Source organism: Schistosoma haematobium, chromosome ZW (genome assembly GCF_000699445.3).
Source record: "Schistosoma haematobium chromosome ZW, whole genome shotgun sequence".
NCBI lineage: Eukaryota > Metazoa > Platyhelminthes > Trematoda > Strigeidida > Schistosomatidae > Schistosoma > Schistosoma haematobium.
The window spans coordinates 27,406,364-27,423,684 of record NC_067195.1 but is presented as its reverse complement, the minus strand read 5'-3'; the positions used below and the strand labels follow the sequence as shown (position 1 = coordinate 27,423,684).

The 17,321-nt window shown below is 32.7% G+C and overlaps 1 protein-coding gene across 1 annotated transcript; it reads left to right on the top strand.

Moving 5' to 3' along the window:
* The first annotated feature begins 5,052 nt into the window (after nucleotides 1-5,052).
* MS3_00010337 (uncharacterized protein) lies at nucleotides 5,053-15,639 on the top strand. The gene is made up of 7 exons (XM_051218699.1): nucleotides 5,053-5,142; nucleotides 5,182-5,308; nucleotides 5,353-5,464; nucleotides 5,547-5,839; nucleotides 8,900-9,196; nucleotides 10,472-10,543; nucleotides 14,135-15,639. Exons 2-7 carry the CDS (start codon nucleotides 5,201-5,203, stop codon nucleotides 14,441-14,443), a joined length of 1,191 nt encoding a protein of 396 aa, XP_051070901.1. The 5' UTR covers nucleotides 5,053-5,142; nucleotides 5,182-5,200; the 3' UTR covers nucleotides 14,444-15,639.
* Nucleotides 15,640-17,321: the final 1,682 nt, after the last annotated feature.

Below are 17,321 nucleotides of genomic sequence, written 5' to 3'. Positions count from 1 at the left end.
ATTTATGTGCACGTTAAATCGTGCTTCACATCAGTTTAGAAAAACATGGAAATAAGAAACAGATGGAAACTGATATGCTTCCTAATGCGAAGCCTCGTTTGTCTGTCCGATGCCAAAGTTGTCACAACGCTATAAAAATCCGGACTGACAACAACAGCATAGATGAAGATAATTGGTGTGTCTGGTAACCGAGGAAACAATGCCAGTGGAAAAATGAGGTATGTCCATGTATCACGGTGATCGATCCTCGAAAAACATGCTTCCGACCATTTATAATGGTCATAATCCAGTGACCAACCAACCGCCTGACTTCCCAGAAATTAGTGACTTCAGGAACAACTATCATGAAGCAAAGAAATCTGTGGCCAGATGTTTCTTGGCTGTTAATAACAAGTAGAAGTCAATAAGAAACAACAGAATTCCTATTAATCTGAGATTTGGCATGGTAACATCTGAAAGGGTAGTGAATTCAGAATAGTAGAGCGTTCTAGGTTGGACCACTTATCGGAAGCACTTTATTAGGAAAGTGATGTGAACAGAAGTTGAGTTCCTTAATATTAAGATTAACGAGGTGAATCTTGTGGTCGTACTGCTTATATGGTCGCTTATGAAGTCAGACAATGTTCTGAAACTTCTGGGACCCTCTACGAGATCATTCATTTACTCAAGTTACGAAAATCAATGCAGTATGGTCCTCTGTTTGGCCAGTAATGTGTCCAAAAAACTAGTCATTTATTAATCGTAAAGTAGCTTTTATACTCGATTGTGATCGGGATGTAGTCTACCACTCGTATGACGTAATGTATTACACCAAAATGTAGGAATATATCCCTACATTTTCTGATCATCTGGAGTTTCACTATTCAATTATCATGTAGACATGTATGTGCGTTACTAGTTTTTAATTTTACCGTGAAAGACCTCTTAATAGTGAGTTTCCTGAAGCTTAATCATTGCACGCATTGTACCTTCCATTTTTACATACGCAGCCAATCAAAGTAATTAACTACCGACTATGAATTCATGAGAAAATTGTCTTCAGAGTGGAGGGTGCTTTATTTGAACTAATAAACATTGGTATAGTGGCACCAAAATATATATGCGCCACAACAAAATTGAGGTTGTGAAGAGAGGAAAGTGAGAGTAATAAAAGAGAGGAGCAACTATTAATGGTAATTAATGTATGAGAGTAAGACAGCAATAATAGTAATAATAGAAGAAGCAGTCCAATAAGAATTAAAACGAGGAAGAGTCCTTACAGTTCAAGAAATTACTAACTTTTATAACGAGTTACGGCAGGATCGCTACTTACTTCAATTCTGACCCATGTTTGATACCGTCTCTAGCCACTGAGTTACTCAATCTTTAAGACTCGAACCAGGAAAATAATAAAGACCAAGAGATTATTTTAATCCACTCAGTTTCACCTTTGTCGAAAATACTTTATTTTACAAAAAAACATACATGCGGATCTGTCATATTCTCACTTCTGTATATTTATTTTTCCTGTGTACCTGAATTTACAATTCCTAATTTAGATATGGTTTTGGTTTATTTTGGTGTTTATTAAATCCCCATTTTTGTATTTGCAGTCTCATTTACGTCATCCAAATCGAGGCTTTCAATATCGAAAAATAAATATACAGAAGTGAGAATATGACAGATCCGCATGTATATTATGTTTTTTTGTAAAATAAAGTATTTTCGACAAAGGTGAAACTGAGTGGATTAAAATAATCTGATAAAGTCCTATTCATTCAACAAGGTTTAAATGTGTTTCAAATTAACTTTAAATCGTCGAAACGTACGTAAAAAAGAATTTAAACCAGATTTTTCTAGAGAACATCAGCATAAATTAGTAAATGCTGATTTAATGCCAAAAAGAATTATAAATCCTTCCATTAAAAACCAATAAAAATATTTTAAATCTAAATCAGATTAATGATTTTAAATGAGTTACAATCAATTAATTTTAAAAACTACACTAATTAAGTGACGTGATAAAGGGTTCCCGAAGTTTCAAAACATTGTCTGACTTCATAAGCGACCATATAAGCAGTGCGACCACAAGATTCACCTCGTTAATCTTAATATTAAGGAACTCAACTTCTGTTCACATCACTTTCCTAATAAAGTGCTTCCGATAAGTGGTCCAACCTAGAACGCTCTACTATTCTGAATTCACTACCCTTTCAGATGTTACCATGCCAAATCTCAGATTAATAGGAATTCTGTTGTTTCTTATTGACTTCTACCTGTGAATAACAGTCACATACTGACTTCTGGTTACTGTTGCCGAATGCTTTCATTACTTAACATCAAGGCAGTCCATATACTTACTTCGTCTCAGTTTTGACGATTCTCGATTCAGACTTCGGCGGTGGTTATGTGAACTGAGGTAGGTAACTTCAAATTCTGTATTATCAGGTTTAATTATGTGTAAACTTGTTGCGTAATTCTTTTTGGGGAAATTCAGCGTACTGTTGGATCGTTTGTTCGACACTTTATTATCCTACATAAACATAGGATTTAACCCCCTGGTGGTCAAAGTTACATGCACGTCAGCAAAACGGAAACCATTTTAGTTGTCTAAGCATTTTGGTAACTGACAACCAGTATACAAATATCTATGTATTTACTCAAGTTCGCATATTTGCTATCCTACGCTAATTCGAATACATATTTCTTTCCACAATTGATAGTTATGATCCCTACTACGCTCCAATGAAAACCTTAAACCAAATTAATCCTAAGCAGACGATGTGAAACTATTTCCACATATATACTAGTTACAATCTGGCAGAGCCGCCAAGACACACAAGTATGTTGACTTATACCGATTAATTCCACTTCTGTGAACCGTAGGCATGCATTTGTTTAGGAGTGATTATGAATCTCAAAATTTTCATTTGAGTTCTTCTATGCACTAACGGGTATCATATCGGTTTCAGCAGATGTAATGAGACAAAAAATAACCGTGACTTTTGTCTTTAATTAATGTAATTGCGACGAGACAAGTAAATTTACCAAACTGAACTCACATTTTGACAATAATATTTTCGAGCAATACCACCAAGTTTTGACTGATCATTATCTTCCTACCTAAAATTGTAAACATCGGCGGAAGCAAACCGAAAGTTACTTTATTCATATGCTGGAAAAAAATAGCTTCTCGCTGTTCACTCTATCTTTGTACTTTCTATATTCCTTAGGAGACAGGATTACCTCAAAATGAAACTCCAGTCTTACAGTGCGATGATACCCACGGGTATCATACTTAAAACAGACCAATAATCATTGTGCGCCTTCGATTCACTGAACAGGACAGGATTATCTATTGAGAAAGCGTGTACCTGATGAGTTTGATGACATCTCAAAGGCCTTATATACAAAACAAAGTGTGCGAGATTCAATAGTTTCATTTGTCTGACTACTGGGTTTTGACATAGTTAACATAAATATGCTGTCTGTATTTGAAATTATATGCGTTACAATGATTTGCACAACTATCTTCTTCGATAAACACTAAGTAAATTCTGAAAATCCCAGCCAAAATCCGAAGCAATGTAAGTTCCTGGTGTAACGATCGGATTATTCGAGGGATCATGAATAAATGCTGTTTTACCCCATAGCAAAGAATCTTTTATTCCTTAGGATGTAACACAGAAATAACTCGAGCGTGACAGCAATATTCCTTAAAATGAGTTAATAACTTACTGTAAACTTATTTCAGTCCATTTTACTTTTAAATGCTTTGTAAAGTTGAAGATAGTCTTTTAAATAAGATATCTTTTTAGCAATTTTAGTGTATGTACCGGATATGAGCACATCAAAATAAAACTTATGATGAGCTTATGGTTATAACTTAAATATTCTTTAATAATCCATATAAGTGTAGTCCCTAATACACTTATTTTTATGTTTTATTCACCGAGACAAATAGTTCGATTTAATTAAATTAAACTGACTATCAATTGACATAAGTTAATCAGTAACATGCTCAAATTATGATCACTAATATCATAAGCTTAAAGAGCCATTAGCAACATATCTAAATTATTGTACATATTATTATATAATCACTCCTTCGAATGTGATTAGAATATCATGGGTTATTGGAAAAAAATGTCTTGGTTACTTCCACTTCAACCCGTTGGAACCTTGTCCATCGCATCAAAAAATTACCATAAATATTAGCCGCTGAGAATGTATGATATTTCTTTTTGTTTGTTTTGACAAATTATTCGAAAAGCTTGGAGCAATTTATGCACGTATTCCACGTCTTTTAGTAAATCGTTTACTATAAGTTTCTTATGCTTTCTTAGATAATTAACAACAAATTCTAATGGATGATGCTTTTATCATGGTAAAATTGACTAAAGGGATAGTTTAGACCGGCAAAAACGTCTGAAGAAAACGTACTCGGTGTGAAAACTGAAGCTTCAGGATTCTCTTGATAATGAAATCTTGGGTACTTTAAACTGAATTGACTTCTCAGTCCTAAACTCTAAAATTTTTGTAGTTCTCAGCTGTATATAGCTCCGCCTGTAGTTCTTCTGCAGTTACTGCCAATCCCAAGCACACACAAAGGAGGAGGGTTGGGCATGGGCCCGGCAACCCCATCCCGTAGAAAAAAATCTTGCTAGAATAACACTAACCAGAGTAAACAAATTAAACCCCTGGGGGTCGAAGGAAGAATTGTGTAGCCTCATGATGACAGTCGAGATTCGTAGGAAGTCACAAGGCCGATGCCCCTTCTATATATAATAATAATAATAATAATAATAATAATTATTATTATTATTAACACTATTACTATTATACTGTCTTATCGACAATAATTGCTTGACTAATAAAAATAATTCGTAATTAATGTCCATAAAAAATCAAACAAACAGTCGTTGAAACTGAGCTTGGCAAAAAAAATTACCTACGAATTTTAGATGTACCAAGCAAACTTTTTTATCACTTTAGTCAGACCACGGTACACGCATAAAATAAAGGTTATTTCAAAATGAATATAATATTTAGATAAATATTACTTTTTGAGTTGTTTAAGTACAAAGTTAACAAATCTGGCCTCATTTTGTCGTGTTTAAGTGTTATCTATACAAAATATGTGTTGTTTCTACGAAAATATAAGTAAAATATATTTTAGTGCATTCACCAATCTTTTTCTAGGTATTCACCTACAAATATTATGATTTTTGTGTTCCTAATAGGATGTATAGGATATTTGTGTTCTCATCTACATCTAGTTGATTCTCTATTCGAAATTAAAAGTGACCCGGAGATATATATGAATATTGTAAGTATTTACTTTGAAGGGTAACTTACATTTTGCTTGTAAAGAGTGAAATAATACGGAGACAAGGCTATCTAGTCGAAGAACATGAGATTACTACCAGTGATCAATATATTCTGTGTTTAATTAGACTTTACACAAAACAGTCAGTTTATCAAAGTAAGTGTTGTGAGCTGAATTTAAATCTTTAACGGTGTTTCACTTCCAAGATCAGAAACATCATTATTTTTTGCAATTTTAGAGCGTAAAGTTGTTTTATTGCAACATGGATTGTTGGACTCGTCACATGCATGGGTGATGAATTTAAAAAATCAGAGTTTAGGATATATTTTGGCTGATTATGGGTATGATGTATGGCTAGGAAACAGCAGAGGCAATACATATTCAAAAAAACATAAGCATTTTGATTCAAGTCAAAAAGAGTATTGGGATTTTTCATGGCAAGAAATGTCGGGTTATGATTTTCCGGCTACAATCAGATATATTATATCTGTTACTAAGATGAAACAACTAAGCTATATTGGATTTTCTCAGGTAAGCACATAGTACACCTTTGGTGATTTAATATCTACTTAGTAAACTCAAAGATTTTTTCAATTTTTAGACACCACTATTTACATCAGATGCATAAACATTACGTTTACTCACGACAACGCATAAATTTAAGCCCTCTTCTTTTGATCTTCAGCTTTAAATTCACTGTAGAAGTACAAATCATTAACGATCTTGCTTAAAATAACCAGATAATACATATTATATTATTTTCGAGTAGTGCTTCTATGAAGACAACTGCTGGAGTGAATAAAATGTCTCTTAATTTAAATTAATGTCTGCAACTAGTTATAAAAACCTTCAATCTCAGTAACGTAGATTTATTTTGTTATTATGTTTGATATGAGAAAACACCCAAATATGTTTGTACAAGAGAAAACTCCAAATCATATCGAAAAAATTAAACGAGCAATTTCAGTGGTTTATTCTTCGGTTGTGTGTCTTAGTCAAAGCATCCCTCAGTTATGTTTATTTGTTTTACAATATCTAATATTTCACTCTAGTAAAGCATTTGACAAGTATAATACATGTAAGCTGTTAAACTTTTGGAATATGGAAATTCCCACACATCGCAACACTTTAGACGTTTAATCCATCATAACAATTGTGCCGATTCCTCAGTATTATGTAATTATGAAGAAAAGATGAAACTACAGTTAGAACGATTATAGACCAATACCTAGGAGAACAAATTGTTTTTCATTTGTTAATGCTCTTACGTCCCATAAACGTTTGCAGTATTTGGGATTGTATTCCTAATATTTTGTTATGATTAGCTTCAGTATTTTAAATTAAAATAATTTGATAAGTCGATCACACAATAGGGCAGTTTTTTAACTATGGAAATTTCTCAGTAGTCTTTAGTAGTACTATTGCATGTTTTACTGAAAATATCTTAAATTTGTAACTGCTGTATATTTTCAGTACTGTTTGTACGTATTGGAAACGATTAAGTATTGTTTATATACTTCCTTACCTGATGAATTCTCTTCATGTTGATTCAAGTTGGACTGCTTACTGTGCTTGCTTACAATATAATCTATGAACATCTCACGTGTTTTTCCTATTTAATTGCATCCTCAGTTCTTGTTGTTTGGCTGTCGGAACAAAGGAATACATGTGAATAAGTGTATTGCATTCTATATTACACTAAGATAATATTAGTAGATGAATCGCTATAAGTCTTCATGTACAGAGGCAGACACTATATATTCAGTAATTAAAAACTGTTTATTTATTGTCGTAAAGAGCTGGTAGTTCTCTTGCTCTTTGATATTTTCAATTTAGTAGATGACATATTTTTTGTGAAGAAACATGAAAATTGAGGGAGAATACTTTTTCTGAAAAATAACTGGTAAACCATTTACCTTTGTTTATTTGAAAGTTAAAAAGTATGCTAACATTATTCCCTTTCATTATCTATAGGAAAGTTATCTTGGCTCATTGAGGTTATCGAAGGAATCATTCATAAACCTACTTAATTTTCAGATAAACATTTTAAAAAATCTCATAAATTTTATGGTAATTCATAAAAATAGAGTATAATAATATTCAGTTTATTCAATACCCTATGCTCCATTACATTCAAGAACGCAGAAGAACTATACCGTGTAAACGGAGCACTTGCATTTAACATGGCGGTTCTTGGAGTTATGCTCGAAATTAGAAAACCGCCATGACGGATAACTTGTATTAGAAGTGATGTTGAGATTGCAAATATTTGTTCAGATGATGTTTAAAAATAGCAAACACATCTGTCATGCAACCCAACAATAAATATGATGTAATATGAAAGTTGGATTATTAGAAAGACCTGTCACTGTTACAGACTGTTTTTCAGATTGCAGTTACTTGCTGAACGTACTCGATAGAACGCCAAGGCATATCAAAGGTGTTTGGGGGTCTCTTAAGATCCTCCGTCTCTTATGATCTAGGTGATCTAAACAAAACATTCACTTATGTATAGCATGTCCAACTAGAGACTACACTTATATGGATTATTAAAGAATATTTAAGTTATAACCATAAGCTCATCATAAGTTTTATTTTGATGTGCTCATATCCGGTACATACACTAAAATTGCTAAAAAGATATCTTATTTAAAAGACTATCTTCAACTTTACAAAGCATTTAAAAGTAAAATGGACTGAAATAAGTTTACAGTAAGTTATTAACTCATTTTAAGGAATATTGCTGTCACGCTCGAGTTATTTCTGTGTTACATCCTAAGGAATAAAAGATTCTTTGCTATGGGGTAAAACAGCATTTATTCATGATCCCTCGAATAATCCGATCGTTACACCAGGAACTTACATTGCTTCGGATTTTGTCTGGGATTTTCAGAATTTACTTAGTGTTTATCGAAGAAGATAGTTGTGCAAATCATTGTAACGCATATAATTTCAAATACAGACAGCATATTTATGTTAACTATGTCAAAACCCAGTAGTCAGACAAATGAAACTATTGAATCTCGCACACTTTGTTTTGTTTAAACTATTCTTCATATTAATTTAGTTAAGTCTAATAGAAATTCAAGGAATATCTGTATTTTTGGAGATTCCAGTGGAATATTTTTAAGGGTAATGTAAAAATCGTCTAAACAAGTACCTAGATAAATACTGCACAATGTTATGCTCCGTTTCGTACTAACTAGTAATAATCTCAGATCCTTTTCATTAATCGAATAAGGTTGATATTTCACAACTGCTTTCAGACATTAAAGAGATTGACTATGATCAGGAGTAATCTGTAATCTTTTCCCACTAATTCCAGTACGTGCACTATAATTCAAATATATGCTCGATTTTCGTCGTTCCAAATCTTAATTACGTCAATGAAAACTCGTCGAATATAATGTACATTTATTAGAGTTAAATAAGAGAATAAAACTTAGCTAAAACAGTTTGTATAGAATTTCAGTAGTCAATTTTAACTTTCGGTTCCTAATTTGATAACCATCCTTCCTATACATATTCATATGAAATTTTCCATTTACTACATTCCTGGTTTGTAGTTTTTTTTCTATTTTTTTGCATAAGGGATCACTTATCGCTATGACGGCATTAGATGACAACCCAGAATTACAATCAAATATTAATCTATTTATAGCCTTTGGCCCAGTTGGCTATTTCGCAAATGTGAAAGGCATTTTCCTCCCACTAGTTCATCACTATATAATTGCTCAGTTTGTCCTAAAATATTTAACACGTGGTGAAGTCCTTCCGTCCGATCATTATATGAAGATTTTGGGAAAGTATCTTTGCGGGTTTGGCCCAAATTTGTGCATGTCCGTTATTGATAGTATTGCTGGAAACGATGGCTTCAATACTAATTTGGTGAGAATGTAAAAACATTTGTGATTTAAAATAATTCACTATAGTTAAATAATTTCATAATTTATCTGCCTAATCCTTATTAAAATTACTTAGAACTTATTCATTCTTTGAAACGGTATTTTTTATGTAGGACTAACTTTCTAAAAATTTAGTTCAAAATTGTTGATAGTAGATAAGTTATTTCGTTATGCAATAGTATCAGTAAAATAAAATTATGACATTTTATCTGAACAGAGCAAATTGATCAGAATAGTTTTCGCTGAAATGGATAGGAGTGTAGCGTGGTGTCGAGTCGCGATAGACTATGAACACCGCTACAGAGGAACACGTGCCAAATAAATCCCTCGGAAGCCAAATATCAGAAGGCAGTTAATGGACCAAGTCGAGATATATTTGCTGGCGATCTCGTGGTATCGAAAGAATACCGAGATCTTGCCAGGATATAAGCTTGGTTACAGAGCGTAACCGAATTCGCGCGAGGTCACAATCAAAGTGTGTGAATAATGGATGCTTTTTAGCACAGTTAAACAAAAGCACATTAAAACAGTCACTGGTACAGTTGGTTATAATAATAATTGTTTTCATTAAACCAGTCGTGTTCTCGTGATAAAAATGAGTCACTACAGGAGATAATCATATGTGAACTATATACATTGTTGAAGTAAACAGATGGGCAATTATGCTTAATCCTAAAATGTATAGAAATAAATTAACAGCTGAAATTGATGTAATATGAAACTAAACAATACTAAATATCTTAGATGATCTGCCATTTGATTTTTGTTGTCTTTTTTATAATCATAATATTTAAATGATGAAATAGCTATAAAAACAGATAGGAAATCATGTTATCTGTTTAATGAGTTGATAGTAAAAGGTGATTGACTATTTAATCTTATTCATTAGTTGTTTTTGTACGTGAACATGGAATGACTTCATCTTACTAGAAATGCGTTAACACATTTGAAAATGAAACATCAATTATTCCACGCTCGGTAAACATTATTATTTCTTCTAAATATACTGATATCATGAACAGCTTAAATGGTGCCAAGATATGTGTATAACACTTGAAATATTCAGTGTGATTAGTTCCCAGAACTTTGAGAACTTTTTCACATGAATGGTACTTTGAGTATCGAAACAATTTTGTAAGTCAAGTCATCTTGGAACATTATTTAAAACTGTACTTTGTTTAGAAACGGTGTTTATTTGTAAACTTTTTCTAGTTTCTGCTCCCTTTACCATGATGATTTTATGTTACTTTTAATTTAGACACGTCTTCCACTTATTATCGCTCACTCTCCAGCAGGAACGTCGACTAAAAATCTAGTCCATTTTAGCCAAGTAAGTTAAATATTTTAAAAAAAGGATAAATTCTAAGGTACGCATAGAAGAAACAGATGTTATGTGGCGTGGTCAATTCAGGTAACAGGTATCTTGATTTTAGGCTGAATGAATTCGATTAGTAGGAGCAGTTACAATTATTAAACTAATCGTTAGCAACAATGTTGACCATACCCACAGCACGTAGTGTGAGTAGCAATGTGGCTGTGTTGCGGGTCGATGAGAAAAAGGAACCTGCTATTTTTTGACTGAAACTGTCTACAATAACAACAGCCCTCACGATCGAATCTCCCCTGTCTATTTGCAACACAATTCTTTTCTTTCAAAAAGTCATACACCAATGTATAAAATGTAAAACAGACGGGGAAAATGACGGGAAGATAACGACTTGCTTCGCGTTGAAATAAATTCGCATATCGTTTCAATACTTTTATTTCTAAATAGATAAACGTTACATTGATTGATGGCTCAAACTTAAATAATTTGTTATTGGCTGTAAGCCGATTAATCAATCCATGTATAAATATTACATAAATGAAAGTGTTACCACCACTAAAATTAGCTTGTTCACTAAATCTTACGCTTGATCTCATTCCTAACAGGTCCCTCGGTAAAGAGATTTTCTTTTTAGGATGTTTTCAGTACTGATGGCATCCAATTCGAACTTAGAGATTAAACTCCGATTCCTTTGTTATAGTTATATGCCAGGGTAATCCTTAAATAACAAGAATACATTAATAAAGGTGAGTATCAGAGTGCCGATTTGATGAAGTAATAAAATTAATGCCATTAATACACTAACTAAATAACTAAATATTATGAGTCACAGGCGAGCACTGGAATTGAGATTTAATGGTCTGATGTAGATCTAAATGTTATTGACCATTTTTATTGAGCAGTTTAATAAGTTGAAATTCAAAGTGTTTACTATTCCGTGTAAGTAGTTCACAATCGGCATTTTTCCAATATATTCTACAACCAGTTTAGCGAATGCTGTCACCTGCTTGAAATTCTTTTCTATGCTGATTTTGGATTGCTGTAACGAATTACCCAATTTTTTATTCACTTAAACTGTCTTTCATTTGTAAACCAAAAGGAATTTCAATATACTCATATGAGGGTTACCACTATGTTGTTCGATTTAGGAGGATCTTTCTTAATGGAAATTCAGATTAGTGTAAATTCCTCGTCTCGTAGGTTCGATCCAGGTTTCATCGCGCTAGTGGTGATTACTTTTAGTTCGTTTTCATTCTCAATGTAGAATGGTGACTCATAGACTGTCAAATGGAATTGAGACTTGCAGATTGATTTAGATGCAAAAAACAACCTCTTTACAGTACATTTGAATATATTCATCGAGATTCTGGTAAAGTCAAGCGTTCTTAATCAATCATTTTAGTTGATGGGTTTAATGACGGACGGATTTTGTTCAATTCGTTAAGGTTGTCCATATACGAATTTTCCTGTTTGCTTTTCATCAGAATGAAAATCAATGAATTAGTTGTACTGAATTTTGGAGCCTTAACTGTGTGGATTCGAATGCACAAAGGTTGAGATATTTTGATGTTTTCATTAGATTTTCAATGAGGTACACTGCTTCAACAATTTCAGATTCCGAATTGTAGAAAACATGGAAAATTATTTTTCACATGGTTCACTATCATGCAGAGGAATATTCTTGGCTCTAACAGTCTTGTATTAAGAGAGTAGAATCGGCGGGTCTACTGAATTCGGGTTCGATAAAAAGGCCTAATGGTCAAATTGTCTGCTTTATTCGAGTCACAGCTAGAGGTTTAGGTGACACTGCATCTGACAAACCGGTAGATGCCGTAGGTAATATATGATCTGTTGTTTTTGTCAGTGAAGTTATCTGATCATTTATCATTCTGATTAAACATTTTCTAAATAGCTAAGCTTTATCTGGAACGTGATTGGATTCCTTTGACTGCTTTTGTAATAATGTCATACATCGTACGACGATGCAACTTACATTTCACTATTCAACATTCCGTAAATCCCCATATCTTCTTACTAATCACTTTTTCTTTTCTGAAGTTATCGCTATTCCCTATAAAAAAAGTCAGCACTCTTGTCATTTGTTAAGTACTCTAATTCCTTTTAATTAGTTGCGTTTAAATATATTTGGTACTATTTTGAACCCTACCCAAATTAGTCATTTAAAAAAAGTCAGATATTAATTTATCTGATACCTAATTACACATTCTGTTAGTTAGTCGTAATTTAGTTGAATACCATAACACGTTCTGCCACTTGGTAGTTTACACGAGTAAATCATTTTAAAACTTATAACTAGTTATATTTTATTTGTACTATTTTGTTGCTCACTCGTATGTGAGCAGCTCTTATTGGATTGAACCTAAGTCAGGTCATTTTGCTCGTATTACACGGTGACCAAAATACATAAGTATTTCGCAAGTTTATCACTACAACCCCAGTTTGAAATGCTTTTTGACTTTCTATTATAAAATTATTTAGAATTTTATTTATGAGTATGGTTAATTTTATTTTTTTATCGCCATATACTTGGTAGAATGAAACCGAATTAAGTCATATCTCCGCAGGTTTTAAATCTTTTAGGGAAGTGGTTTTCTACGTCATCAAGACCTAAGCTTTCTCAAGCTTTTAATGTCATGATGAAGCGTTATAATATGTTGACCACATCTAGTGTGAGTAGCGAGTTTTTCACCGCTCCCAAAATTTATTCGTTTTACACAATACTAAAAAGAGTATGTCACAGATCGCGTGTCTTCTTGGACGTGAACGGAGTACAAACCGTGGGACATTTTGTTTGATTATCAGCAGCTATTCACAATATGAAAATTTTTTTGTAAACGTTCCAAGTATTATGACAGAGACGAAGAAAATATCTATAGAAGAAACACAAAATACTTTTTATGACGTAGCCTAAGCGATGTAATAGGTAGAAAAAATTTCGCGAATTCGAACAGTGCAATTAGAAGTGAAAGATAGTCAAATCAGACCAACTCAGCTGGAATTATAAAAAAAGGTTCTTACAAAAGTTACGCTACTCTGTTTCTTCAAATTTTATGTTAAATATCATAACTAGTCTCCAGTTGGAACATTTGCCGTAACTACAAGCTAAGGTACTCTCATTCATTCTTTGTTGTTTTATAAATACTATAGTGTTTCTTTAATGAATTCATTTCAGTAAATGATTTGTAAAGGCCGATGTGTTATGACTCGTCTTAAGAATTTCGCATATAATCCATGGCTTTCACTTAATTTTTTTGTATGGAGTAAGCAGAGTATTCTTCTTCCTCTATGTATTTGATTGTTTAACTCAATCGATGTTTAGTTCAATAAATAGACATATAAAACCAAGTTAAGATAGGTGCGTTAGTGATATTTATACTCACGCACTCATTAGAAATACCTTATTACATCAGCCTTAGAAAATCTATTGGATCATATTAGTCTTCGGAGCGTATCTTATTTATATTGTGGTGCATAGGGAAGCGATATTTCTTTAACCACTTAATAAATAGTTTCTTAAATACCATGAACTAATTTATTAAAGTGAGAAATTTTTTTCCCGATATTTTTTTGTAGATGATTGACAGTCATCTGCTACAGAAATTTGACTACGGACAGTACATGAATAGACATATTTATGGTCAAGACGATCCTCCTTCATACACCCTGAAAAACTTTAACATTCCAACAGTCATTTATCATGGTGGAAATGATCATTTATGTACAAACGAAAGCATAGATTTACTTATACAAAGGATTAACAAAACTATCATCTCTGTGAACTATATCGAAAATTATAACCATTTAGGCTACTTCTGGAGTACAAATGCTGTAGACCTAATTTACTCATCGTTACTTAGATTAATCGAGAAATATCACGGATAAGATTTTAAGAAGCTGACAGTTATCTCTATCCAATAAACCAAATTATCTATTTTCTTCGTTTAATATCTGTCAAAATTTTTAATGTTTTAATGATAGTAATGACGAGAAAATGTAACAATCGATTTAGGCCTGTAATAAATCAGTTGAAATTAGCTTACTGAAGAGAAATGCCCATTATTTTGTTTATGGATTTTCGTCATTTGGAGAACTTACAAACTACGAGCAAGTTATTTGTTTGAATGATTGAAAATCATTACTTAGCTTCGTTTTAGTTCACAAGAAATCTCTCCTCACATATTCATAGCCATGAAATTTAAAGTTGTAATTGGATGATGAAACATCTGGAATACGTATGGTTTACGGTAGGAAATCAGAAGTTATACATATTTAGTCTTGATTCTGAAAATCTAGATCTTTGGAGACCATTTCATCTATTTTTAAATGCTGAATTTATAAACGAGTTTGTGAGCCGAATGTGATGTGGTTTTGTCAATATTTGACCAAATGTAACAACTTTTCTTCATGGATTGTGATTGCGGCTTGATAATAGATTTTTCAACAGGGACCTAATTCCTAGAAAAGATTTGAGTGCCATTTCGTTTTTCTGACTAATCGCAATGCAATTTAATTTTATTAACCGCAGATTCTCTTGGACGACAGAGAAAAAGCACGAACAGGTATGTAACTATATGACAGAAAAAATTCAGTGCAAATGAACTTACGTGCTGAATTTATTTTTCATAGACTAATTATCATAAGTTAGTTTGAAAAAACGCACCTGAATAGTTAGTATCGGAATCACTAATATCCAAATATTAGAAATGTCACAACGGATGAAAACTAATAAATGAATTTAATGTTTGATTCCTTTCCAAGTATCTGCAATTGGCACAAGATCATTTCTGTAAAAACAACTGTTCCGTTGTGTTTTGTTCCATCAAAGTGAATTATTTTTTAGGTTTGTTGTCCTATACTATCTTGCGAAAAACGAGATATATTCATTTTTTCTGTTTGTTTACTTTGGATGTCCTCAAGAGCGATGTTATGTTTTTTAGCTTGGTTTTTGACATTCGTTTCTTATGTGAAAACAGTGGAGGCTACAAACTCTTTCTTAGAAGCATTCTTATTACCATTTACAGATACTAAAATCCATAACTTGTTATAAATTTTTCTCAATAAACTTACAGGGATAATAACTCTCCTTAAACCTTGTTCCTCATATACATACTATTCATAAAGTTACATTTCAATGATGGACGTGAACAATAGAAAGTGAATACATCTGGAGCACGACTTAACGGAAAAATAAATGTGCTCATCATAGATGGAAAGTAAGTTTGTTCAAACAATGTTGAGTCTTCATGGTCAATTTCATTGACTTCAATTTAGTGCTTACTGGGAGAAAAGAACAAAACGTATCTCGTCTGTAGTGACTACTTACCGAATATTTTCTCTGCACTCCTTTATGGGAACTTTACCTATATGTTGAAATGTTGATCCCAACATTCCTTGTGTATTTAGTAATGAGCTATAAATTAGCCGAAACCGTTCTTTTAGTTCTGTTGTACGTGCGTCGTCCTTAGTATAGCTTTACCTCCAATTTCATAAATCGACTTAAAAAACAACATGGTTTTACAAATAAACGATGTGGTGTAGTAGAAAATGTAGTGTGCGTATCAATGCTAGTGGAGTGATAAAGTTTATCCTTCTGAGGATTATCCAGTGTAGTTCTAAGATTGCACGGAAATAAACTCCTTCATTAAGGTAAGTAAAACTGTTTTCTGTGCCGTAGGAAAGTAAAACTATGACAGACCACATAATCAATCATCTTCATACAATACATGTATGTAGCTATGTTCTCACTATCGTACACATGGTGAATCGTGTAATTTAATTTGGAAATAACTTGAGTTTTTTGCAACACGTATCAGAGTGCATCTCACTTTTTGAGCTAACTCCTTCTTACCTGTTTCATTTTCATCATTAAGCATTTTGGAAAATATTCGTACTTATATATTAACGTTCGAGAGCTTTTGAGTCATAACCTTCTTATTTATTTTCGAGTATCGATGAAAGTTCAGTGTAGCTAGAATTTTACGTCCTAAGGCCTCCGTTCTATCAGTAAGGTTGGTGCAAAATAATCATGTGATCTGAGAATTTAGTCACTGTAGCTAGAATTTTACGTCCTAAGGCCTCCGTTCTATCAGTAAGGTTGGTGCAAAATAATCATGTGATCTGAGAATTTAGTCACTGATTGAACAGTAAATGATATCCAAAAACCAAAAGAACACAGTCCAATATACGTTTACCACTATGTATTCGAAATATTCATGCTCAAAATGTTTCTCCCATGTGCTTCCATTGTATTTTATTATAGCTTACAACAGCAATACGTTACTCCATATCAGTCTCTTTTTAGAACCATCTGTACGGACAGTTCATTCCAGTCAAAAATTAGAGAATTAATCCTCTTACACTAAGTCAAATTTATGTGTGGATATTGTAGCAGATTTTTGCAAGTAAACAAGTTATTTGTGAATACTGTGAAGAGGTAACCAGACAACTTATACTTATTTTAAGGAGTAATATTCAATATTTTAAGATTGTGTGTAGAACAATTATTCTTTTGCTTGGAAATTCTATGGACCGGTAAAACTGTCATTTTCGGTAACATTGCGATGAGTTATTTGTCGTTAAATCGCACTTCCGACTATGCCAGTTGTTGATATAGAGCTTGATATAATTCATTTTTAATGTTGATGTAACTCACTACCAACTTTAGGTTTTCAATAGCGAAGTAATGGTTCATACAGATAAGGGCGCGAGCAAAAAAGAAGACTATTAAAAAGGGCGTATATGAATAAAAGTGAACTTTAAG